The 24,445-nt window shown below is 40.6% G+C and overlaps 1 protein-coding gene across 1 annotated transcript; it reads left to right on the top strand.

The window, feature by feature from the left end:
• Window positions 1–780: 780 nt before the first annotated feature.
• parvab (parvin, alpha b) lies at window positions 781–16,436 on the top strand. Its single transcript, XM_061245188.1, has 13 exons — window positions 781–1,113; window positions 6,211–6,300; window positions 6,468–6,538; window positions 7,101–7,203; window positions 7,798–7,938; window positions 8,335–8,450; window positions 9,123–9,181; window positions 9,985–10,004; window positions 10,394–10,455; window positions 10,547–10,615; window positions 11,038–11,139; window positions 12,618–12,690; window positions 14,696–16,436. Exons 1-13 carry the CDS (start codon window positions 978–980, stop codon window positions 14,770–14,772), a joined length of 1,119 nt encoding a protein of 372 aa, XP_061101172.1. The 5' UTR covers window positions 781–977; the 3' UTR covers window positions 14,773–16,436.
• Window positions 16,437–24,445: the final 8,009 nt, after the last annotated feature.

The following is a 24,445-nucleotide window of genomic DNA, read 5'->3' as shown; positions in this document are numbered from 1 at the left end:
CTTAAATGTATCATGCCATGATACGGCATAAAACAAACTTGTTGATCTATATTATGATTTGGGCTACATGTTTTTTGACAGCAAACCCCAGCCATTGATGCCTGTAATTGGTTGACTCATAGGTAGGGTGTGTAAATCTCCTGTGGATTGCTGTCAGATTGCATCACAACCTCATCACTACCTCAAATGCATTTTTTTGATTGACAGAAACATGGAAAGGTGGTCCATCCTGTCCTGGGCCACTTGTTCCTGGTCAGGGTTGTTGGGGGGGGGGTCATGCATATATATAATCTATAAATCTATTTGTTGATTTATTAGCTGAAACTGGGTCCACCTCTGTCACCTGAGTTGGATAGTCACGGTGGGGGGCGAGGCGAGGACCTGCGATGGGTGCTTACTAACGATGTGGGGCTCTTTCAGCTACAGTAGCCTCTGCAATTTCTACGGAGACTACATAACATATTTTAAATAGACTGTGAAAACGTGTATTTTGGTTTCCTTTTTTCCTGTATAGACGACGTGTCACAAAATAGGCGATCATTCATCCTTATAATCTTCAACATGAATTAATATTTGATCTAATGTGGATAAACATAGGAAACTCAATTTACATGTCCCACTCACAAGTACAAAATCTGATTAAATTTCCCAGGATGATATTTTTCCATTCCCAACAACACAAAAATAGCAAGCGAGGCTGAGGGTAAATCACGAAATCCAGTTTAGGCCAATGCCTCTGTCCACCCTTTTTCCACGTAGAGGCTATTACCATATTCTGCCTCGGAAAACAGGAGAGGGAGCATGGGACAGGAAAGCAATAACTGGGAATGCTTACATTTGTAGGCTGGGCAAATACTTGGAATTCCGCTTCCGCTCAAAGGGAGTAAACTTTCAGTCGATAGCATTCCGATTTGAAGGTCTGAGAAATTATTGTCGTAGATTTAGCGAAGTAGCCTACCGTAGTCTAAATCTTATCGATGGCTTCTTCGCCGCAGAAATCTCCTTCTTCTCCAAAATCACCGACCCCAAAATCTCCACCATCAAGAAAGAAAGATGACTCATTTCTCGGAAAACTTGGAGGAACTTTGGCAAGAAGGAAAAAGGCAAAGGAAGGTATATAAATGCAGTATTCGTTTTAAGTAGGCTACTTTAAATGTACCTTATAACCGTAAAACATGCTGACTATGGCTGTATCGCCAAAGTTGCATTGTACTAGGATAGTACTATGTTAACTTTTCGCTCGTTATAAAGTAGCTAGCTTGCTTAACTGCATTCAGCGAAAGAAGCTATATCCAAACCTACCAAATGGTAGTTTCCTTTTCTAACAAAAGTGTTTTAACTTGTGCACATTTAACAGGAATAATATAACTGATTAGTTATATTATTTCTAAATGGGTGCGCCCTTACATATTGCAATACATGACGTCACGTCGCAGCCATATTTTTGTAGCAATAGGTAGCTATTGTAATAATAATAAATAAAAAAATAATAATACATGTATTCTCTGTGAATAGCTCATATGGACTGTATCACATTTTAGCGTAGTCTTAGTTTCAGCATGCTATACACAATATGCTTAGCCTGGGGCTAGCATAATACTAGCCTATATCATGTAGCCTACAGAGATATATTTACAAGCGTTTTTTAATAGGCTACACTTCTTGTTTATTATCAAACTGCAATAGGCTAATATTGTCATGAAGCCTGAGCCATGTGTTTTAACGTGAAATACGTGTCAGAAAAGACATCTGATTTTATCCGTTTCCCGAGGCTGATGAACTATTGATTTTTCAAGATTGGGATGTATTATTATATTAAAAGAAAATAACGTTCTTTTGTTTAGAGATCGAGATCTCATCTTTATATTGTCATGCTATGGTTCAAATACAGAGGGAAAAGAAACACAATTGAGTCAGTGCACGATCCTGGCGCAGGTTTTTAAGCATGCTTACTTTATATTTTTAATATATTTGTTTTCTGTATTTTAGTAACGTTTACTTTTTGTCTAACGACAGTCTGAGGATTTACAGAATAAATGTATTCGTTTGTCCTGTGGAACCGATGAGATAAGGTTGGATCACAGCATCGCTGTGTTTACCTTCTCTGCGTCTCTGCCCGGTTACCATCTATGGGAAAGAGTGGTTTCTGGTGCAGATGTCCGTGTCCAATACTCATAGCCTCTTTTCAGATTCCTCAGTTAATTAAGCCATCAGGAATGTCCTAGGCATTTTGTTGTTGTTTGCAATGTGCTGTTTCACCTGTTAATTCTTTTTATTTATAGATATGACATTCTTGATTTTTTTCTTTACTAAGTTACACTTGGACTAGTTTAAGGGTGTAATACAGTGTTATCACAGGCACACAAACACGCTTACGCACACACACACACACACACACACACACACACACACATCAAAGCTATGAGTCACAGTGGGCTCATTTTATTCCCAGAGTGCACTTGTGTTATGAAGGGTTTACATTAATCAGGATCCACAGCCGTGCACCCGAGAGCCAGTAGCCGAGCCCTCTTCATTCAGGAAAGGGGGGAGGTGGACAGTGACCAGGATGTCCACATGACCGATCCAATTTGATGGAGAGCTTCTGCTGTCCCATGCGGCTGATACATATTCAATTATGCAGCTAACATTGAGACACGGGGAGAGGGAAGCAGAGGCAAGGAGAGGGACAGGGATAGGACAGTGGAGCGAGGGCGGTGACTGAGAGGGTGCATGTGACAGGAAAAGACATTGGAACTCTGGGGAGGGCGCAATGGGATGCAGAGCTTTGTGCCCAGGTATGGCCATGCTGTGCTCGGGTAGGGGTACACTATGCCTAGTGTAGACTGTGCTGTGCTCGGTTAGGGGTACACTATGCCTAGTGTAGACTGTGCGGTGCTAAGGTAGGGGTACACTATGCCTAGTGTAGCCTGTGCTAAGGTAGTGGTACACTATGCCTAGTGTAGACTGTGCTGTGCTCAGGTAGGGGTACACTATGCCTAGTGTAGACTGTGCTGTGCTCAGGTTGTGGTACACTATGCCTAGTGAAGACTGTGCTGTGCACAGGTAGTGGTATACTATGCCTAGTGTAGACTGCTGTGCTAAGGTCAGGGTACTCTATGATTTTATATGATGATATGCTTTTGTAGAAGTGTGCTCCTCGCAGGGCGGACAATACTGTACCCTGATAGACTGCGCTGTACTAGGACCACACTGTACTGGAACAGAACCATGTTATGCTAGAGTAAGGCTATGCTGTGCTCAGGCAGAACTGCACAGCAGGAAGTTGGAAGCCAGGCTCTGAGGTATACACACGCACATACTCGTGCACGCACCCATATGTGCTCACATGTACATACAGGTAAACCACACATCGGAAGGTACCAGACAGACAAATGCTTAAGGTGACTTTATTGGCTAGCTTAGTTGTTGTGTAACTGTGTGTGCATGCTGGCTTGTGTGTGTGTGTGTGTGTGTGTGTGTGTGTGTGTGTGTGTGAGATCATTGTTGCATAGTTGTGCGTAAATGTGATTTGCAGTCAGGCTGTTCATCTTGAACAAATGGCTGCCTATGTCTTTGTATGCAGCACTTATTTCCTGAGTGAAAATTCAAATCCTTGTGCGTTCATGAGATGAAGTCTGTTACTGTCTCAGCCTGTGAATCTGGTGGGGTGGGGTGGGGCGGGGCCGAGGGGGGGGGGGTGGTTGGTGGGAGGTGAACAGGCTGCCAGGTCAGGGCTGGTGTTGATTAACAGGATGTCGGCTTCACCCGGGGGGGGGCAACCTCCACAGCGTTCCCATGAAATCCAACATGGGATGCGCTCCTACCGGAACCACACGGATTGCTCTGCAGCTTCAGCACAGTGATTGCTCTTCCAGTAGAGACAAGCCAGCTCAGCACAGAGGGACTGGGTCAGGTGCGGGATGCCCCCTGCATAGGCTGAGTTTTATCTCCACACATGCTGAGTCCCACAATGCTAGACAGGGTCAGTTAAATGATTGAGAGGAAAGGAGGAATCAGCATGACTCGTGCTCATGGATCGATCAGCGCTTAGCAACCAGATAGACTCCAACTGCCTTCGCTTGTAAGAGAACCCTGTGCAACACACAGCCAGACCTCCCAAACCTTGGATGATGCTGTCACGACTTGAATGTGTGCAATCAATGGGAAATAATTATCCATGTTCTCCTGGTGTCAGACTAGTCATGAAACCCTTTTAATTACAGTCCTGGACGATTTGGTCAGTTTAAAGTGGGATTTGATGTTCAATATTGCTGTAATTACTTTACCCTGTGCAGTACCTTCAGTACCAAGACAGAAAATGCTGCTATTAATGCTCCTTCAATGGAACCAAGTCAGGTGGCCAGAAATGGTGTAAGGCATCCTCTAAGGAGGTGTGCCTGAAATTGCATACTAGTATATTATTTAGTATGTGAATGTGTTTAATATGTCCGAAACCATAGTCGCATAAAATAGCATACAGAAAATACCTGCAGGTAAGTAGTAGCCTCTGGAGTAGTTAAAGTCAGTGGTTATATTTTTACATTTTTAAATATTGTTTTTTACATGAAGTCATATCACCTAGCTGCCATCATCAAGTGGCACATTTCTATGATGATGTATTTTGTTCAAAAATCCATCTTATTTTTACTTGCATACTAAAACCCCCTTCCTATGCTGAATGAAAGTATACAGTGTGTAGTACATTGTATGGATTTTGGATGCAGCCCGAGAAGAGAGGTTCTGAAGCCAGGTGTGTGTGTGTACCTTTTTGTAAGCTTCCTGTGATTGGTTGGCATCTTTTTTAACTCCTTCACCTGTCTGCAGCATAAAGTCAGGACAGGGAAATGACTGCAAGTGATTGGTCAGTAGTTAAGTTCAATCCATGTGTGATTGACTCGCAGCCCAATGGAAAATATTCTTGCCAGGGCCAATTGAAAGCAGACACTAAAACTGAAATATTCCAGAAAGTGAAGAAGCCCTGATGCTAATGATGAGGAGCTGAAGGGACACAGCTGCTTGAGTGGCTCCTTACTGGGCTCCTTTTGTATCTGACATTGTGTGGCATGTGTACCTTGTTCCTGTCAATGAAGTGAATACAGTTTGACAGCAGGTTGTCATGAGCCCATGATCCCACACATATTCATAACGGCTTTTATTTATTCATTTAGCAGATCCTACCTTTATTGTGCTGCAGGCGTAGAAAGGCATGGCAGAATGCTGTGGGGCAGGTTCTTTCTGGGATGGTGTGTTGTATCACCTGGCGAGTGTCAGTATGAATGTCATTGTAGTAATATCAGAGGGGAACTCTTTAGCAAGACCGGACGTACCCTTGGCCCCTTTGGCAGCAGAGGTCCTGTGTTGTTCTGAATAAGTTTGTGTGAGTTTGGCGTCTAATGTGACCTTTAATGTGTCTTTAATGTCATATGAAAAGCTGACACTGCGGCTGGATTATCAGCTTGGAATGCACCCCTGTGGCATTGCTTCCCTTGATGAAAGAGTCATGAAATGATTTGCCATCTTTTGAAATGCTTGCATCTTATTGGCCATGTTACCTGAACATTTCCATGGTAAATGTTAACCAGTGAGAATGTTGGGAGTAAATATGGCTGTAATGAAGTGTTCAGTGTGGTAGGAGACTTCACACACTGGAAAATGTTGCCAAGGTGTTTTCATTCAATACACTGCTCACAGATCCTACCATGGCATCTCCATTATAATCCTCATACATGAATAAAACAAAAAGCATTTTCATGCATTAGTCGTTAATTTAGTTACAATTGTAGCTCCTGAGTTGAAGGACCTTGTCTAAGCTCAGGCACATATCGAAAGGAAAAACCTTATAATTGTTAGAAGCAATATGGTGAGTAGCCAGTTTTGGGACAAAATCATTGCAGCCCAATACTGCTGGTGAGCATTAAAACACTAGCCAACGTTAACCTTGGGAGTGAAGTACTGTGAGACAATCAGCTTGGAGTCACAGTTTTCAACTATCTGCTAGCTGTATTAGCAATAACAGCTCTGCTACAGCCACGTGCCGTTCTGAGTAGATTATGGCGTCAGTTTTTGATTTATTTTTTATATATAGACTGCAAGAATAAAAACATAGCTTGACCGGTGATTTTCCACCCCAGTGAAAGAGTGCTAGGAAAATGTTGTCCACTGGGCCTTTGTTTGTGTGGCCTTCCCTGAAGTTTCCCTTCACCTCCCCAGTGTCAGAGCTTCAAGAGGAGGGGAAGAATGCCATCAACCTGCCCCTCAGCCCCATTCCCTTTGAGATCGACCCTGAGGACACCATGTTAGGTACAGTACAGCCTCCAACGTGCTTGTTAGAACCACGCCATTTCATTCCTCCAAACAAATTAATCCCACACTGTCTCAGGCCTAACCTCTGGGTCCACCATATATCTGTCTAACTGTCTGTTTCTCTCTCTCCTGCTCACTCTCATTTTTACTGTCTGTTACCACAGAGGAAAATGAAGTCCGCACCATGGTTGACCCCAACTCCAGAAATGACCCCAAACTGCAGGAGCTGCTGAAGGTTAGATTTTTTTCTGTGTGATTAAGCTGATTGGAAAAGTGACTTTGCCACCTGCAAAAGTGACTTTGCTTTGGACATCTTGCAGTGCTTAAACTGACGGGCACAGCATGTGACAATGGTCAGTGCTCTGTTGGAGGGAAAAAAAATATCTTCAAAAAGTTATCAGAAGGTTGCCTTTATAGTCTCAATGTGCACTGTGTAGTAATATGATCCTCAGATATAATCTTTATACAGTTTCATTCCAAACTAAAATAATTTAATGCCACTTATCCTTATGTTAGGTATGCTTTTAGAAATCTTGATTTCCAGAGCAATATTTGTCCTGATATTGTGCACAAATATGACTTACAGTATGAAAACAGCATTAAAATCAATCTAATTTTTAATTTGTTAAAAAGGATTTTACATTATCTGAGTGTTTGACATAGGTGTATAGTGCAGGAATTTAAGTATCTGAGTGTTTGACATGCGTATGTTGGTGTATGTTGCAGGATTTCAAGTGTCTGAGTGTTTGGAATAGGTGTATATTGCAGGATTGTAAGTATCTGAGTGTTTGGCATAGGTGCTCATAGACTGGATTAACGATGTGCTGGTTGGGGAGAGGATCATTGTGAAGGACCTGGCAGAAGATCTCTATGACGGGCAGGTTCTACAGAAGCTCTTCGGTTAGAATTTCCCTGCAACCAAGACTTGTATTTTGCGAGTCAAGTTTATTCAAGACAAATGCAATTGCATATAAGTATATTCTTTGTGGTTCCCAAAGCTACAAACATTTGTTCAAAGTCAAGTTTGAAATGGTCCAATATCCCAACATCTTTGATGTCATATCACCCCAAGCTTAGCAAAACAATAGAAAATCACAGCCAGATATATTGGTCATTCTTTCTCCATCATCTTTCATTCTTTCCTGATCATGTGAATTACTGTCGAGTTTGGTAATGTTGTACTTACATTTTGATTGGATTATATACTTGTGTACTTGCGCAGCATTCTTGTACGGTTTGCCCCCATGCTGTCTATTAGTGCAGACAAAAAATATGTAGAAAAACATTATTTCAGCCATTCTCAAATTTCCCTCAGCAATTCTGTCTGCAAAGATGTCTGATTTTATGTAAATGAACAACTGACAGTAAAACCAGTCACTGGAATCCTTGCTCTCAGCCTCAGTGGGAACCCTGGTTCCAGCTCTGCTGTTCTGCCTGGTGTAACGCCCCCCTCCCTGGTACGAATGCTCCCTCTCTCTCCCTCTCCCACCACAGAAAAGCTGGAGGGGGAGAAGCTGAACGTTGCCGAGGTTACGCAGTCGGAGATCGCCCAGAAGCAGAAGCTCCAGACGGTGCTGGAGAAGATCAATGAGACCCTGCGCATCTCTCCCAGGAACGTGAAATGGAACGTGGACTGTGAGTGTTTGGATAGCCACACCAAGCATCGGGCACTGTGCTTTAGCCATAGCTCAGCTCCATTGCCTTTTAATTTACAACAGCATGAGCAAGACAAGCTAAATGTCCACTAAGTGACCACTAAGTGAATACAGAACATTACTTCTTCACATAAGTGGAGAAGACTGCACTGTAGTAATACTTCAGAAATATACGTTATCTGTATTACTATCACTTAAAGCCATAATTAATTCTAGTAATGAACATTACTACTTCAGGAGCAAACTTAAGATGTTTATTTCCATGCAGGAAAGGACGACTAAGCACAGTACAGAGATGAGTTTTTAGAGGAGAGACACAGCTGAGAGTTTAGAGTACTCTCACATGTCCTTCTTTCCCTCTTCCTTTTTTCCCCAGCGGTCCATGCTAAGAGTATGGTTGCCATTCTTCACCTGCTGGTGGCGCTGTCCCAGCACTTCCGGGCCCCCATCAGACTCCCAGATCATGTGTCCATTCAGGTTGTGGTGGTCCAGGTAATCACATCAAATTCTTCAAGTGACATTTGGCAGAAAATGTGATCTTTGGTGGCTGTTCATGATTTGGCATGTGTTGCCTGTGGTTTCTAATGGAATGGAATGGAATGGTATATGCCTGAGAGGGAAGCTCCTCCTCCTGCTGGGATTCTGGTGTCTCCCAATGCCGAGGAAGCTGTTGGGACTGTGGGTAGGAGTAGCCTACCTGTCTGCCCAGGTGTGTCTCGTTTCCTTCATCAGACCTGCTGTGCCTTTGAGTGAGGAGACTATGGACAGAAGGCCCTTTGTTTGTTAACCTTTTGTTTTCTCTGTTACTGAATGCTTGTCCTGTTTTATTTAGAAGCTGAGTGCCAATTCAGCCGTCTTCACTCTCTTAAGCGCTCACCGGCCATCACAATGGAGCAGCTTGATTTGTACTGTTTTCTGCATTTTTCTGTTTTCCGCAGATGTTTGCGATAGAATGGAAAGTTATTTCTGACCTCCAGTAATACACAGCAGGCATGCCTTCCTTCTCCTATTGTTAAAATTTCAGTCTCATTCCCAGAAATCAAATCCAATCAGAATGACAGACTCCTTGGGAATAAAAAGAGTCTGGTACTCTTTTTTGAAATACTAAAAATGTGGAAGATTGTTTTTCTGCATTATTTAGCTGCATTGTCTGCTTTCCCACAGAAGCGTGAGGGAATTCTGCAGTCCCGACAAGTCCAAGAGGAGATCACAGGAAACACTGAGTATGTCAGAAATATCTCCATTAGCCCTTTTGCTTAAGCAAACACTCATATGAGGGTGGAACTCTGGCTCCCATGTCTTCCACACATCAGTCTGGGTATCAGGGAACAGATTTGAAGGCACCAGAAACCCTGATAACCAGACGGGCAGACTGACAGACAGACAGACATGTGACATCTGAAGAGAGTGTCAATTATCCCCCTCTAACCCTGTCACTCTACTGTAAATTAATTGCAATATTTATGGGCATGCCCAACACGAAGAAGTGCATTTAACACCGTTGTGTTTGAGTGACAGTAAAGCACAAAGTAGCCGCAGGGTGGGCAGGTGCTGATTAACAGACTAGCCCCGGGCCCACTCTGCCGGCTCATGGCGGCTTTATGAAGCCGTGGGCGGTTAATAGCCGTCCAGCGGCCGGCGCTCGGCTGGCGCGATAAGCAGAGGGCACCAGGCCGTTGTCATGCCATCAGCGGCAGCTGCAGAAGCATGCTGGGACTGATTTACCCACGCAGAGATGGCGCGGGCGGGCCGATGCCCCCCTCAAACCCTCGGCCCCCGGCCAGCTTGTGTGAACCAAACCCTGAACCCCCGAAACCATGAACCCCGAACCCTATTGTCTTTATCCTTCCCTGGCTTCCCGTATCTGTCAATGAATATTCAGCATTTAAATGAAGGTTGATATTATGCTTTTTTTGTGTTTGAATGGTTGAAAGTTTTTTGTTACATTTTTATGTACGTGTTTGTCCAGAATGTACTGCTGCCATGCTGCTGCTATATATTCACCTTTCCTCTCTTCTGTCTGCAGGGCTTTCTCAGGAAGACATGGTTTGTATATTTCACATGTTTATATGGTTTGAAAACTGACTGGCTTTTTTATTTTTTTATTTTTTTATTTTAGTTAGCCTGGGCTAGAATGTAATCCTTAGGGGAACTGTATTTTGGCCTCCAAATATCACCTTGTTCACTGGGGTATAAAGATGAGGTAACATGCACATACCATCCATGTTGTCATCCATCACCATGGGCAAAGACAAATAACTCTTGGAAGTAACAAGAGAATTGTTCTTCACAAAATCAGTAGATGTTTACAAACTAATACATTTAGATTTATTATATGTTATCATACTGTATTGTGTTACTGCACTTTCCAGTTTACACAAGCAGGCCATATGTAAAGTATCATGACTGGGAATACTGTCTCTCCTCTCCATCAGAGCGGGATGCCTTTGACACCTTATTTGACCACGCACCAGACAAGCTCAACGTTGTGAAAAAGGTGGGAGTTAACACCCAGTAGAGCCGTTTCAGACTTTTGCATAACCACCGTGCTCCTCTGCCAGTGAATTCACTGTCTGTTTGTCTTCCAGACCCTGATCACCTTTGTGAACAAGCACTTAAACAAGCTGAATCTGGAGGTATCTGAGCTGGACACTCAGGTAATGCATGCTGGATGATCCCATGATGGATATTAGAGAGTATCGTCTTTTCTAAACCTTTCCCAAATTATTTATTCTTAATCTTTTTATTTTTATTTTTTTTACTCAGAAAGGCAGTAATCATGCTGGGTAGAAATGGCTCCAATATTTTTCTGAAAGTATGCATTCATCCAAGAACTGTAATCATGTAATCATATTTTTGGAAATAATTTGTATGTTGTGAATTTATACTTCTGGGCTTTTATGGGAACCAAATGTCTTTCACTATATCTCATGGTTTATTATCATATTAAAATTATATACAATTATAAAGTGTATGAGTATTTGGGTCTTTAGGGATTAGGCTGGGGGCGGGTTACAGTCATGATTGAATACATCGTTCTCCTTTTGGGGCTGATTGCTGGAGTTTCCTGTTCATCCAGTTTGCAGACGGGGTGTATCTGGTGCTGCTGATGGGACTGCTGGAGGGGTACTTTGTGCCCCTCTACAACTTCTTCCTCACCCCTGAAAACTTTGACCAAAAGGTATTCCAGAGTTATAGAAATGATTTGGGAGAGATAAGAATGGTGTAATGGGGAGATTAGCACAGGAGGTGAATGGTGTGCTTATGGGGCCCTACTATCACTTAGTTTTCTCCCATGATGTCTATATTAAAGTGTTTACTCCACAGACCCGGTGGACAGGGCGGATCCAATGTGCTAATGCAGGCGCATTGAGCAGCCTATAGAATGTTCATTGTGTGAGTGTCCACTGGTATGCGTGTCTGTGTGTGTGTGTGTGTGTGTGTGTGTGTGTCTGCTGGTATGTGTGTGTGTGTGTGTGTGTGTCTGCTGGTATGTGTGTGTGTGTGTGTGTGTGTGTGTGTGTGCATGCGCATTTGTGTGTATGTCTGCTGGTATGTGTGTCTGTGTGTGTGTGTGTGTGTGTGTGAGTGTCCACTGGTATGCGTATCTGTGTCTGTGTGTGTGTTTGTGTGTCAGCTGGTATGCGTGTCTGTGTGTGTGTGTGTGTGTGTGTGTTTGTGTGTCAGCTGGTATGCGTGTCTGTGTGTGTGTGTGTGTGTGTGTGTGTGTGTGTGCATGCGCATTTGTGTGTATGTCTGACTGAAAAGCATGACAACTTTACTCATTATACTACCATACTACAATTTTAAGTTGGTTTACTTAAAATTATTATGTATTTTATTATTATCATTCAAATATAATTTGTAGCAGCCTAGAGAATTCCATAATTGCATACAGATTGCATAATTTTACAGTGTTTATACTGGATGGGTAAACATAATTAGATTTGTTCCTTTGGTAGGTTAACTAAAGTTGTATGTCTCTATGTTCAGTTTGAAACTCAATCATTTCTGTGGGCAAGTGAAAATAGCCCCTGCGCTACACTGTGTCCAAACGCAACTTATAAGGTCTTCCATAGAAAAGGGCCTTCCTAGGTGGAAGAGATTTTGCCAGCTTTTGTGCCAGCTCAATCTTAGGACCCAGGAGGTGAGGCACTACTGGTGGTACACTCCCATAGAAAAGTATCAAGTGCCTATGAAGGTACAAATGCTTGTCAGTGAAGTGGTATTTTATACATAATTAATACACAATTCATTTGTACTTTTTTGCTTGTAAAATAAGTACTTATTAGTGCGCAATTAGTGTACTTTCAGGATACAGTACATGTGGCAAATTGGTTCCCTAAAGAACAAAAATGTACGTCCACTGTGTCTTTATTTCTGAGTGTGTCCAGGTGTCAGGCCAACTGTATTGAAATGAAAAGATGATAACCTTGGCGTGAACTACTAGACAAAAGTAAAGTATAAAAACAAAACTATCCTGTGGATTAAATTGTTCCTTTAAACTCCATCAATTGGAAACCCCTTAATGCTCAGTTGCTTGCATAAGGACCTAAAGGAATAACTTTGGAACGTAGTTCTGGTGCCTCCCATCCTCTTAATTTCCTGTTATTTCACATGACTGCTGTGTCACATGACCATGGTGTCTTTGTCATGCAGGTGCACAATGTGTCCTTCTCCTTTGAGCTGATGCAGGATGGGGGACTGGAGAAACCCAAGCCTAGGCCTGAGGGTAGGAATCTCCCAGCACTGCATAACTGCTCTATATGTTTTTAGTATCAAAACTAGTATTACTATTCTCTGCATGAGAGCCCCCCTTTTTTTTGTTGATATTTTTCTTTAGTCCTAATAAGCAATCGGAAGGCTGGCTGATTATATTTGTTAACAGATTATGGTGCTTTTCCCCGTCTCTTTAGTTTGTTCTGGAGAATTAAGCTTTCAATGATTAAAAGTGATTGTTGAGTTGAATGACATTGAATTCATAAGAAAGACCATTGCTTTGGACTCAATGTTTAGTAGCTAATAGCTAAAGTATTTGCATTATCCCAAACAAAAGATTGTCATTGGACGTGTAATGTTGATGGAAAAACGTTGGGAGGGGGTGAAGCTTCTGTCTAAATGGAGAAGCAGTTCTGTTCAAGGCCGGTATAAAGCTCTTTGCCTGTGTGTTGGGAGATGGCTTTCAAAGCTTCATGAAGCATTTAGAGAATGTGAATGAAATGAAAAGACCTGTTGTTGCTTCAGTGCCAAATGTCCTGGGCCAAATGAATATAGACATTGCCATTAATGCCTTTTCCAAACTTGGTTCACTTTCAGTATGCTGATATCTTCTTTTGGCTTTTTGGTGTGTGTTGTATCTGTGATTATGGGTATTGTCTGTGTTTGTATAGCACCATATAGCATTCCTCTATGCTGGTATGCTGATAGGATCTACTGTAAATGATTCTTCATTGATATTTCCTTAACCTTGCATCTTAATCAAATGTGCAACCATCGCTGAACCCCATTCAGTGATTTAGAAAATTCCAAGAATCATAAAAAATACTGAGTGTATGTCCATTAAGTGTCTTAAGATCATGTACTCAGATAAATTAAATATGACAACCACATTCAAGCCCTACCCTAATATCGGTTTTATAATGGACTCAGTTGTCACTATCAAACTATATCAATGACATATGTGCTTGTCTTCCTTGAACCGTGGGTTATTCTTTTCATGCAACATCTGTCAATATTTTTCCAGTCTCCCCATCTCACACTTATGTTATGAATTGTTTCATTTCCACGTAACACAATTTCCATTACTTCAGCATGTTGTTGTTTCAAGCATTCCACAGCATATACCGTATTTAACACACTAATATCTAAATTGTAAGGCCCAGTTATGCCCTCAGGATAGAATTGAACTGGAAAGTCTTTACAAATGATAAATGCAGTGAATATTTATTTTTTTCCTTTAAGTAGATGCATATGACCACTTTGTTCCAGTGGTCTCTATGAATGATCGATGCTGATTACTTTTGGCTGTCTATCCCAGTGGTTCCCAACCTCGGCCTTGGGCATACCCTGCATAGGTTAAGCTGCTTTTCATAACCACATTTCCAATTTCAGAATTTTATCAAGCAGATATTCTTTTCATAATTACGTGCTTTTCATGTTTAGAGGGATTATTTATTATGTCAGAAATAGCTATTCATGCCATTGAGAATAAAAGCCCCAGGTTCACATTGTGCTTCTTGTGATGTATTGCAAACAAATACATAAAAGTAGGTAAAAGGTGGTAAAGACTGAGGTGATTCAGTTAGATTTCAGTAAGGGGTGAATGTCATGATGGACATATGGACACCAAAACCAACCATTTGGTAGATAATAGTCCTCCCATTGTGATATAATTCCTCACCAGTCCTGTATTAGACAGGCACACACCAAAAAGGTGCTTGGTCACAGAAGCAATTGAAAGTCTGAAATGAAAAGACTCACACACTCATTTGATGCTACAAAAAAACTAATATGGTAATTTATTGAGCCATGAACATGGTTTAAAATTTCTATCTCAGTGGTCTTTATCAGAATATTATCCATCCTGACCACTGTTCTGTAAGCCTCTACCACCAGTTTTGGTTATGATATGAATCATATGGTCTACTCACAGTTCCTTGTGTTAGTGTGGTGCAGGAGGGTTTCCACCCTGCTGACAGACTGATGTAAGTTCCTGTTTTTGTTTTTTTTCCTGGCAGATATTGTGAACTGCGACCTGAAGTCAACACTGAGGGTGCTCTACAACCTTTTTACCAAATACAGGAATGTGGATTAAAAGCATGTGATGGATGCCTTTGTTTCCAGGACAACAGGGCCTGTCACTCTGTTGCTCCAGGCTTCACACCCTGATTGGCTGACAGACAGACGCTGGGCTGCGGGATTGGAGCACAGTTACTATGCGTCTTTGTAGACCTCCTGTTGCATTTGGCACAATATCCAAACATCATTATCTTCTGATTGAAAAAAAAAAATCATAAAAATCAAAACTACCCACCAAAATCACAGGTAGTGGGAGAGGCGGGTGTGTGATCAGAATACGTCAGCAGGTTTGCATTACAGCAGTGCTTTTCTTCAATCACACTGAAATACATCTCTAACTCCCATGCCTGCTCTTACGACTTACAGTTTAAGAAGGTACTTTTATGTCCAACTCGTATAAAAAAACACTTCTGTATCACAATCAGAGGAACACTTTATTGACCCTTGTGGGGGAAACCTGTTGCAACAGCTATTATTCTAACAGAAATTATTGGAAATGGCATCTACATACACAAGCTTTATGTTTCATTAGGTTAAAAACAGAAACCGATCATATTGATTAAACTATTCTTAAAAAGATACAATTCATCTTTTTGCTTATGGCTAATCACTAGATGGCAGGTGTGAAACTATAAATGACTATTGACTGTATTTCACAGCTGTGCAATACTTTGTTACTTACACACTTTACCAAATATATTTTAAGTGGTCTTAAAATATCTTAACCATTAAGGTTTACTGTGTTGATTGATTGACACCACACCACAACCACACAACACAAGCATCCAACTTGAACTGGGACGGAAGAAATCCATTTGGTCGACAGCTCTGTAATAATCAAATATTGCCAGCCTCCTGATTCATGGTGCCAACATTAACTGATTAAAGTATCACAGACAGACTGGTATAGCAGTTACAATAGATTTCTGAATCCCCATCATATTCACAGCTATTATGTGCACACTTTATTTTGTCACAAAATGTTGCCCAGATGATTTTGTCTACTGTATGTAAGATGATATGTCAAGCAAACTTATCCCATCTGCATAGGATTACAAAATGTGTTGCGTGTGTATCCACTTGGCAGTTTCTCCACTTTCCTTTTCTCCATCAAGCTGTGTCTTGATTAATCTTCTCTTCAAATTGTTATTGTTACCATGTATATATTTTCCGGGGGAGTTTTCTTTAAACTGTCTCAATTTATTTGTGGAAATATATATTTTATTTTTGAAGAACACTAAGGGTCACCAAATATTAAAGAGCATTAAGTATTAAAAAGCAATTTGTTTGTTTGAGTTGAGTCATCATCTTGAATGGATATAAACTCAGTCAAGTTGTTGAATTATGAAAACCACAGTCATTCGATTTAAGGAGAAAAAGCTGATATTGAGAGTGTGTGCATTGTTCACAAAACACTATAACACTGACCACTCAAGAAACAATGAATATACATGCTTGTGAATTAAAGCAGCACGCTTGTAGTACCGCAGACTTCATAGGTCAGGTGCTGATTTATGCGGGTTTGGCTTGCAGGATGGGTGTACCCATAAATGTCTGAAAACCTTCTGCAGAACATACTGCACTTGATAAAAGATCTGTCAAATTCAGTGTACACGTTAATCATATTTCGCACGACTTGTTTTTTTCACATGCTTTGATTAAACCATGCTTTTATTGTAATTGTATTCTTTTTTTTTATCCTTTAACTAAAAAGGTCAAGATGGGCAGCAAAATTAGATAAAAAGGTTTAATATATAAGTACAAATGGGGACAGATAACAGCAAAAAACATACCAAAACATACCAAAAAGAATCATAGAAAATAATAGCATATGTTAAAAGCATAAAATATTTTTAAACATGTCAAGAGAGGGTAAGGATTCCCAAGTTGAGTATGCATTGCGGCTCATTCCAAGCTTGGGGTGCCTGAAAGGAAAAGGCAGATTTACCCAGCTCTTCAGGTGATCAAGTGTTATAGCTACTGGGGCCATATATCAGCAAACTAGATATGTACAGGGTATAACCCTCTCTTGAGGAGTGTCATCTAGTGTTAAGACTTTTATAGAGTTTAATACCACGTTAATAACAAGAGACATCTGCAATAAGTTATAAGAAAACTGTAAAGAATCCACTTTTAAAGATGTAAACTATTTATGCATGGTATAAATAATAGTTTAATCTGTCTACTTTTTCTGGGTTCAATCCTACACCAAGATCATTTATATAAATCGAAAATAAAATTGGTCCCAAAATAGATCCTTTAGGAACACCTGTCTTTACTATTAGAGGTTCAGAGTTATAATTTCTCTATGGACAACCCCTGGACACAAATAGTTTATAAACCAATTCAGCACAGGGTCACTAAAACCTATACGTTTGAGTCTAGGTTTACAGGAGAAGACCATGATCTACTGAATCAAATGCTTTGGATAAATCAATACAACGTGCAGCACATGATTTTTTTTATCATCCAAAGCAGTAATAATATAATTTATGACTGATATAGCTGCAGTTATAGTACTATTCCCTTGTCTAAAACCTGACTGAGTTTGACTCAACATATTATCAGTCAAAAGGTGCTTTAGCTGTTTGTTTACAAGGGATTCAAATACATTATCATTAATGGACAGTCTGGAAATAGGGCCATAATTATCCAGGACAGAGGGATCTCCACCTTAAAGGAACGACAAACGCTAACTTCCAGGAGCTTGGGATCAAACCACAGTTTAGACCGAGATTAATAATGGAGGCAATGGGTCTCGCAATCAGATCTAAAGAGAAATCATAGGGTTTTAGCAACCCAGTGAAATAAACTTGTACGTGCATGGTCACTCCAGTCGAAGAATGCTGTGTGGGAGTCTACAAAAAGGTCCCCTTATTTTTCCATTTATTTATTTGAAGGTTGCAATAATAATTGCTTTCAGGTCGTGGAGTTCCATTCTGTTTGCCTTGCTCTTCAAACTAGTGGAATTTCTGCATCACTCAGTCCCACTTCCATCCATTCTGCACACACTGATTTGAAACCCTCTTGATGGAAAATCGAAAAAGGTTCAACAGTAAAAGCTGGACACAAAGTTTGCAAGTTAAAGAGCGATTAAAAACAAGTGGCAAAAGTGCATTTATGCAAGGTTCAAAACATTGCCAGAAACATTGATTAATGTCCATTTCCCCATAGCATCTGATGATACAGCTCTTAGATTAATCTTTTGAAATTGACTATGGGAGGAGAATTTGCATGAAGACAAGAAAATATTTCTGCATGAAAATCATGAATTGCCCCACCTTAAGCACTATGTAGGCAATGCTTTAAATGGCACTTGCTTACAGTCGCTATTACTAGAACTGTTGCCATTGAAAGTTTGTTGTTCTAGATTTTTTATTTTTGTTGAGGGAAACAATTGATATCTGAAGTGCCTTTATGTGTTAAAGGCCAATGGACATTTGTCAAGTCAAGAGTCAAGTGAATTCCACAATGTGAGGGCAAAGCACAGTGCTCTTTGAAATTCTTGATTGCACATTGTGTTGCAAAGCATGACAGGCGTCATGTTTGGGTTGTCCTCACAAATACATTGTTGATTGGGCTTCTGTGGAGTGAATTGTGTGCTCGACTGCAAATAGAAGCCACAATTTCACACCTAGGAATTCTTGGCAATATGTTTAATAGGGTGCTGCTATTGTGTTGAATGCTTGCCAGGTTTGCACGAGGGACACAGTGGTTTGTGAAAAGAAACATGACAAAAAAGAAAATATATATATTTTCCATATTCTTCAGCCAGGATTACGGCAGCTGTGCATATGTGTGCACAGTGGAGAGGGCTGTGACCATGCTTTCTGTAATCCATTGTTCAGATGCATTTTCTGTCCTATTACCGCTGACCCTCAGGGATTAAGGGCTCTCAGCTTCCCTAGGCACGCTGCCTTTGCAGGCGAAAATGACAGAAAAGAACACCTGTGAATTTGAGCGGGCAGTGCTTGGTACCCTGAATAGGATACTCTGCACTGTTAGTCACTCTGTAATCACCCTTCCCCTAATATAGTTCCTTTAAACTGAGATTAACTAAATTAAGTAAATGTATTGCCAATTTCACTTTGATTTTATTACTATAATAGCTAGGGATGCCAATCATTCTGACACCTATGTTTTTCAGAAAAAAAGTAGGTTACTTAATAAAAAACATTGAAATAAAAGTATAGTTTTCCTATTTGTTTGAACATAACATGCAGATTCTTATCTGTGTTGTTTACTAAATACAGCCCTTTTTCTTCATTTTTATCAAGGGTGCCAATAATTCTGGAGATTTATTTTTTAGTAGATATACATGTTATTTGTATGGTATTTAATATGAAGTTTTGGTTTTAAGCCTGGTTTATGCCTATGGTCATTGTTTCATTTAAAATATATTTCATTATTGAAGTATAATCCAAATGTCACAGCAGTCGCCCAATGCAGTATAAACCAGCCTTTATTGTGCATACAAAGTGTTGTTTAGTTGAATGCTGTTAGTATTGGTACCCAGAGGTACATTCTAGACCATTTTGGCCAGACGTTTGATAATTTAATTCCTGGCTTCATAGCTTGATAACCATGCTATGTTTGCTGAAGTAAAATGGCTGTTGCCTCAATTAGACAATGACACTTTTATAACCAACTGTTGAGTTCTGCTTTTCCTGGTCTCAAAGATGTCAGTGTTTTGACATGTCATACTTTCCCAACAGTTGGCGGCACATTCTATTCAGAAGTAAAAGGGTACGGTCATTCCATTTGTAATACACAGCAATGTGTGTGAAAGTGTGACCTTTTTTAGTATGAACTGAGGGCAGGGACTGTACTTAATCACAAAGAACATCTTTCTTGAATCCTTTTGAAAGAATCAAACTCACTGGCTCCCTGCCAAAAGATGCCTATGTCCCTAAGTCATTTATAAAAGATGACAGGAACTGAACCATAATTCTGACGACATGCTTTTCATGCCCTGTGGCAGACTCCAGTACCCCTGCAGGAACTCTGTTTGCGTCTGGTTTTAATATAATTGAATAACTCTATAGTCTGCATATGATGGTGCTGTGATGGTGCTGTGTGACTGTGATGTACATCCACCCTTGACTTATTAATTGCCTCAGAGTTTGCTGAGTGTACCAGGCTTGGTGAAATGAAGTGTGTGCACACTGATATCCTGCCTTGGCATAAAATTGTAGATTGCAGAGCATGTCAGATCATGTATAAACATTGTTAATTTATCTTATAAGTGCCTTACAGGTCTGGAATGAACGTCATGTTGTTTCCCCTCGTTCCTGTCAACTGGTTGCTATGTGTTTTGAATTGTAATATAATCATAGTAAATTTGAACACCATTAACATTGCTATACAGGACAGAAGCAGAAGAAACATAATGCTTAAAATTTGGGCAAAACCATTTGGGTTCATTTAAATTGATTACAGATTACTTTGCTTTCTATAGTTATGGTACATCTTTGAGAACTAAGCTCAACTGTATTCAACTTTTATGTATTGCCATGTTCATATGGAATGCATTTATATTTTTCATATTTGAATATTTGTTGGCCTTTATTGTGTGACCTTAGAGAACCTGGGGGTAAGCATTATTGTAGACTGAGCTGTAGGAAGGATTCTAAACAATGGGTCTTTCCTGAATATATACTGGATATATTTACATAATTGACCATTACCATAATCATTGTAGGTTATCCATCCATCCATTATCTTAACCCGCTTATCCTGAACAGGGTTGCAGGGGGGCTGGAGCCTATCCCAGCATACATTGGGCGAAAGGCAGGAATACACCCTGAACAGGTCGGCAGTCCATCGCAGGGCACACACACCATTCACTCACACACTCATACCCATGGGCAATTTAGACTCTCCAATCAGCCTAACCTGCATGTCTTTGGACTGTGGGAGGAAACCGGAGTACCCAGAGGAAACCCACACAGACACGGGGAGAACATGCAAACTCTACACAGAGAGGCCCCGGCCAACCGGGATTCGAACCCAGGACCTCCTTGCTGTGAGGTGGCAGTGCTACCCACTGCACCATCTGTACCGCCCATCATTGCAGGTTATGACAATGACAATTAAAAAACATTCACTGTGAGCATTACTCTTTGGATTTTTGAGGAGTATATTTATCTAAAACACTGTTGGTTCTTGGTGCAGTTCCACAATCTGGACTGTGATCCTGAAGCAGGCCCTCGTTTCTCCTCATGATTTAAGCGACCACTCCTCATGTCTACTGGACACTGGAGATTACCACTCCTCATGTCTACAGGACACTGGAGATTACCCTTCCTCATGTCTACTGGACACTGGAGATTACCACTCCTCATGTCTACTGGACACTGGAGATTACCACTCCTCATGTCTACTGGACACTGGAGATTACCACTCCTCATGTCTACTGGACACTGGAGATTACCACTCCTCATGTCTACTGGACACTGGAGATTACCACTCCTCATGTCTACTGGACACTGGAGATTACCACTCCTCATGTCTACTGGACACTGGAGATTACCCTTCCTCATGTCTACTGGACACTGGAGATTACCACTCCTCATGTCTACTGGACACTGGAGATTACCACTCCTCATGTCTACAGGACACTGGAGATTACCCTTCCTCATGTCTACTGGACACTGGAGATTACCACTCCTCATGTCTACAGGACACTGGAGATTACCACTCCTCATGTCTACTGGACACTGGAGATTACCGGTGCCAGCTGTGTGTCCTGTGCCAGCCTTCTAGCCGGCACACTCCTCTAGAGCAATAGATGTTGTTCAGCTCCCATTTTAAATCAAGCCAACCTCACTCTACCAGATGAGTCTATTAAAGAGAACAAGGACCTGTAAATGCCATGCATTTGATTAAATTCACATGGGACACTGATCCTTGCTCTTTGGATTGTATTGTTATACGTGGTTGTTTTTGATGTAATTGCAAATACAATAGTTATTATGCCTAGTTTGCCCACCCACATGCATGGAACCCTGCCATGCATATTCATAACCTTATAGAGCAGCTTTGATGACTAATGGGAGGGCCACATTGCTGAGATGGTGACATACTGTACAGCATGTTTTCCCAACTGCAAACGTTTGTGTGGTACATCAACCACCACTCAGGCAGTTGTCCACACATAAGGCCTGTCAGCTTCTTTGGCAATGTGCCTGCTCACATGGGAAAGCTCTTTAATGGAGGTTTTTCTGTGATTGAGGTGACAAACAATGCATTCATTGAAGTTTGTCTGGGAGGATTATTTTTTCAATAAAATGCACTTACTTTTTTAAAATGTCAGACTCCTGCTAACAATAAATGGTGATTATACATCACTTTTGCATCTCAGTGGTGCTTATCAAGGTCAACATCATTTTCTGTTTGAATAGACAAATGGCCCTTGTGTTTTATAAAAGATTGCTCTTGTCCAGTCTGCAGTAAATTGCACACACATTTACATGATACCTTGGCTTGAATACCTGTCCTTGAAAATAAAATTAAGCTTGGAGAGTAGCACAGACTGACCGCAACCCACTCCTTGCTTTGAAATTGAGTTTTGTCAGGTTGATCCTGGCAAGGTCTGAATGGCAGAAGATAACTCCTTTCACGGTCCATGTTGCTTGAAGCGGCAAACAGATTCTCTAACAGGCACAAATAATTACAATATACATTTTCTGAAATGCCCTTGGTAAAGCGCAATTTCTATGTGTAGTCCAACAAATTCACTGGGTTTACATTTAATGCCTGTCAACTTTCTACAGAAAAATAATGCTTCACATGAATAAACTTCCATTTGAATCCAATGCAGTGATTACATTTGCCAACATTGAATTTGCTCCTCACATATCCTCCATTGTTGGCTGAAATCAGCATGTGCCATATGAATAAATGCATCTAGACGTAGAACATTCCTCTCATGCATCAAATGTGCTATGGTGCCATTCACACACATGAAGCGATGCCATACATTGCCATTGAATCCCTCATATGGTAAGTAGCTCACACTGCATCAACAGGGAACACATGCAGTTTTATTCACAGTTTTCATATTTTTATCTTTGGGTTTCCCACTGTGGATTCTACAGATAAAGATGAAGCTGAATTTCCCAATAGAAGAGTACTTTTTCCTAGGGGCTTATGTTAGGACAACATGGATTTAATGGAGGAAAGAAAATAATTATTTCCTGGCTTTGCTGTTACTGAACAACATTTGTGGGCAGTAGCATCTAACTCTGAATTAGATCCTACACATACTCCAGTCCAGAAGATGGCAGCAGTGCAGCCATAAATGTAGACTTCCAGGTTTCTCTTTCACACCGTCAAAGAAAGCTCTATGTTCATCTGATGTCCATGGGCCTTTATTATCTGAGAAATGTATCCAAATCATGTTCCCAAGAATTGCTGTGTATTTCATTTTTTTAACTACCCCCCTTTTTTAAGTACGACTGTATGAAATTTGAGGCTGCTGTCTATTTTGACTTTTATTAATTGGGATTTTTATGATGGCACTGTCACCGCACCAGAATAGATGATCATGTGTCATTGTTTGGGGGAACAGGAATCCTGGTGTGGCGTTCACACTGAACTGCACTGTGGAGCAGGTGTTCCTGGATGTGTTTCCATGGTAATGATCTTGCCCAGATACAAGCTTGGTTTCCTGAAACCAGAAACCCAGAAATTGTTCCAAAATATTTTTAAGAATCAACTGTCCAGTTCATTAATCTCCCTTCCTGAAATGCCCTCACCAGTCCTCTCAAAATATTATTTGTTTAGAAAATCTTGAGGGTAGCACATTCATTAATTAATTCATTAATTATCCTGAGGGTAGCACATAACCTATTATTTAATACTGTGCTTTATGTTTTAATATTTTATATCATCTGGTTGTGCTTGAGTGCTTGAATAAAAATAACCTTTACTGTGCATTGTGTGTTATGATGTTTGAGTGAGCAGTGGGGAGGGGAAAGGCATGAACTACTACTTATGTGTTTATATGGACAGCACATGTCATTGCCAAACGTCTGTGAGGCTATCTGAGTTTTGTAGTTTCCACCCATCTACTCAATTTTATACAGTATGTGACAATGTAAATATGCTTGAATATTGCTGCAGGACCCCTTGCCATTAACCAGCCCTCATAGTTAAAGTGTATATAAATGTCTTTTTTGTTGTTGTTTGTTTTTTGCTGGTTTTCTGTTGTTTTATTGATTTAACAATTCATAAGACAGCAGAATTATGAGTGTCACATTCTTCTATCTGTTTCATGATATCATTATTATGTATTCTGTATTCACACATATACGAAGTATGTGTTTTAGCCTGGTTTGAGTCTGATGGTGAAAAACAGCTTGAATGCTGCCTGACTGTTTTTGTGTGACCTAATGTGCATTTGTTGTTACTTGACTCCTTTCAGGTATCGTCCAGTGCTAGTCTCCACAGCACAAGATGGCTGTCACCTGATGCTTTATCTGTTGCATCTACATGTGAATCATCCTCTTTGCTGTGCTAGAGACGTAACAGAGATCAGAATGTATATATCTGACCTAGTTATTACCCTATGGTTTCTCTCAAATTTCAGCCTCATAAACACTGAGAAATTGAAGGAGCTTTATTTTTTTGACTCTCAACATGCATTTGTTTGAACAAACACTCAATTTAAATGCAATTAATTATTT

This window comes from Conger conger, chromosome 6, assembly GCF_963514075.1.
Source record: "Conger conger chromosome 6, fConCon1.1, whole genome shotgun sequence".
Classification (NCBI taxonomy): Eukaryota; Metazoa; Chordata; class Actinopteri; order Anguilliformes; family Congridae; genus Conger; species Conger conger.
Note: the sequence above shows the minus strand (reverse complement) of the source record. Positions and strands in the feature narration are given on the sequence as shown.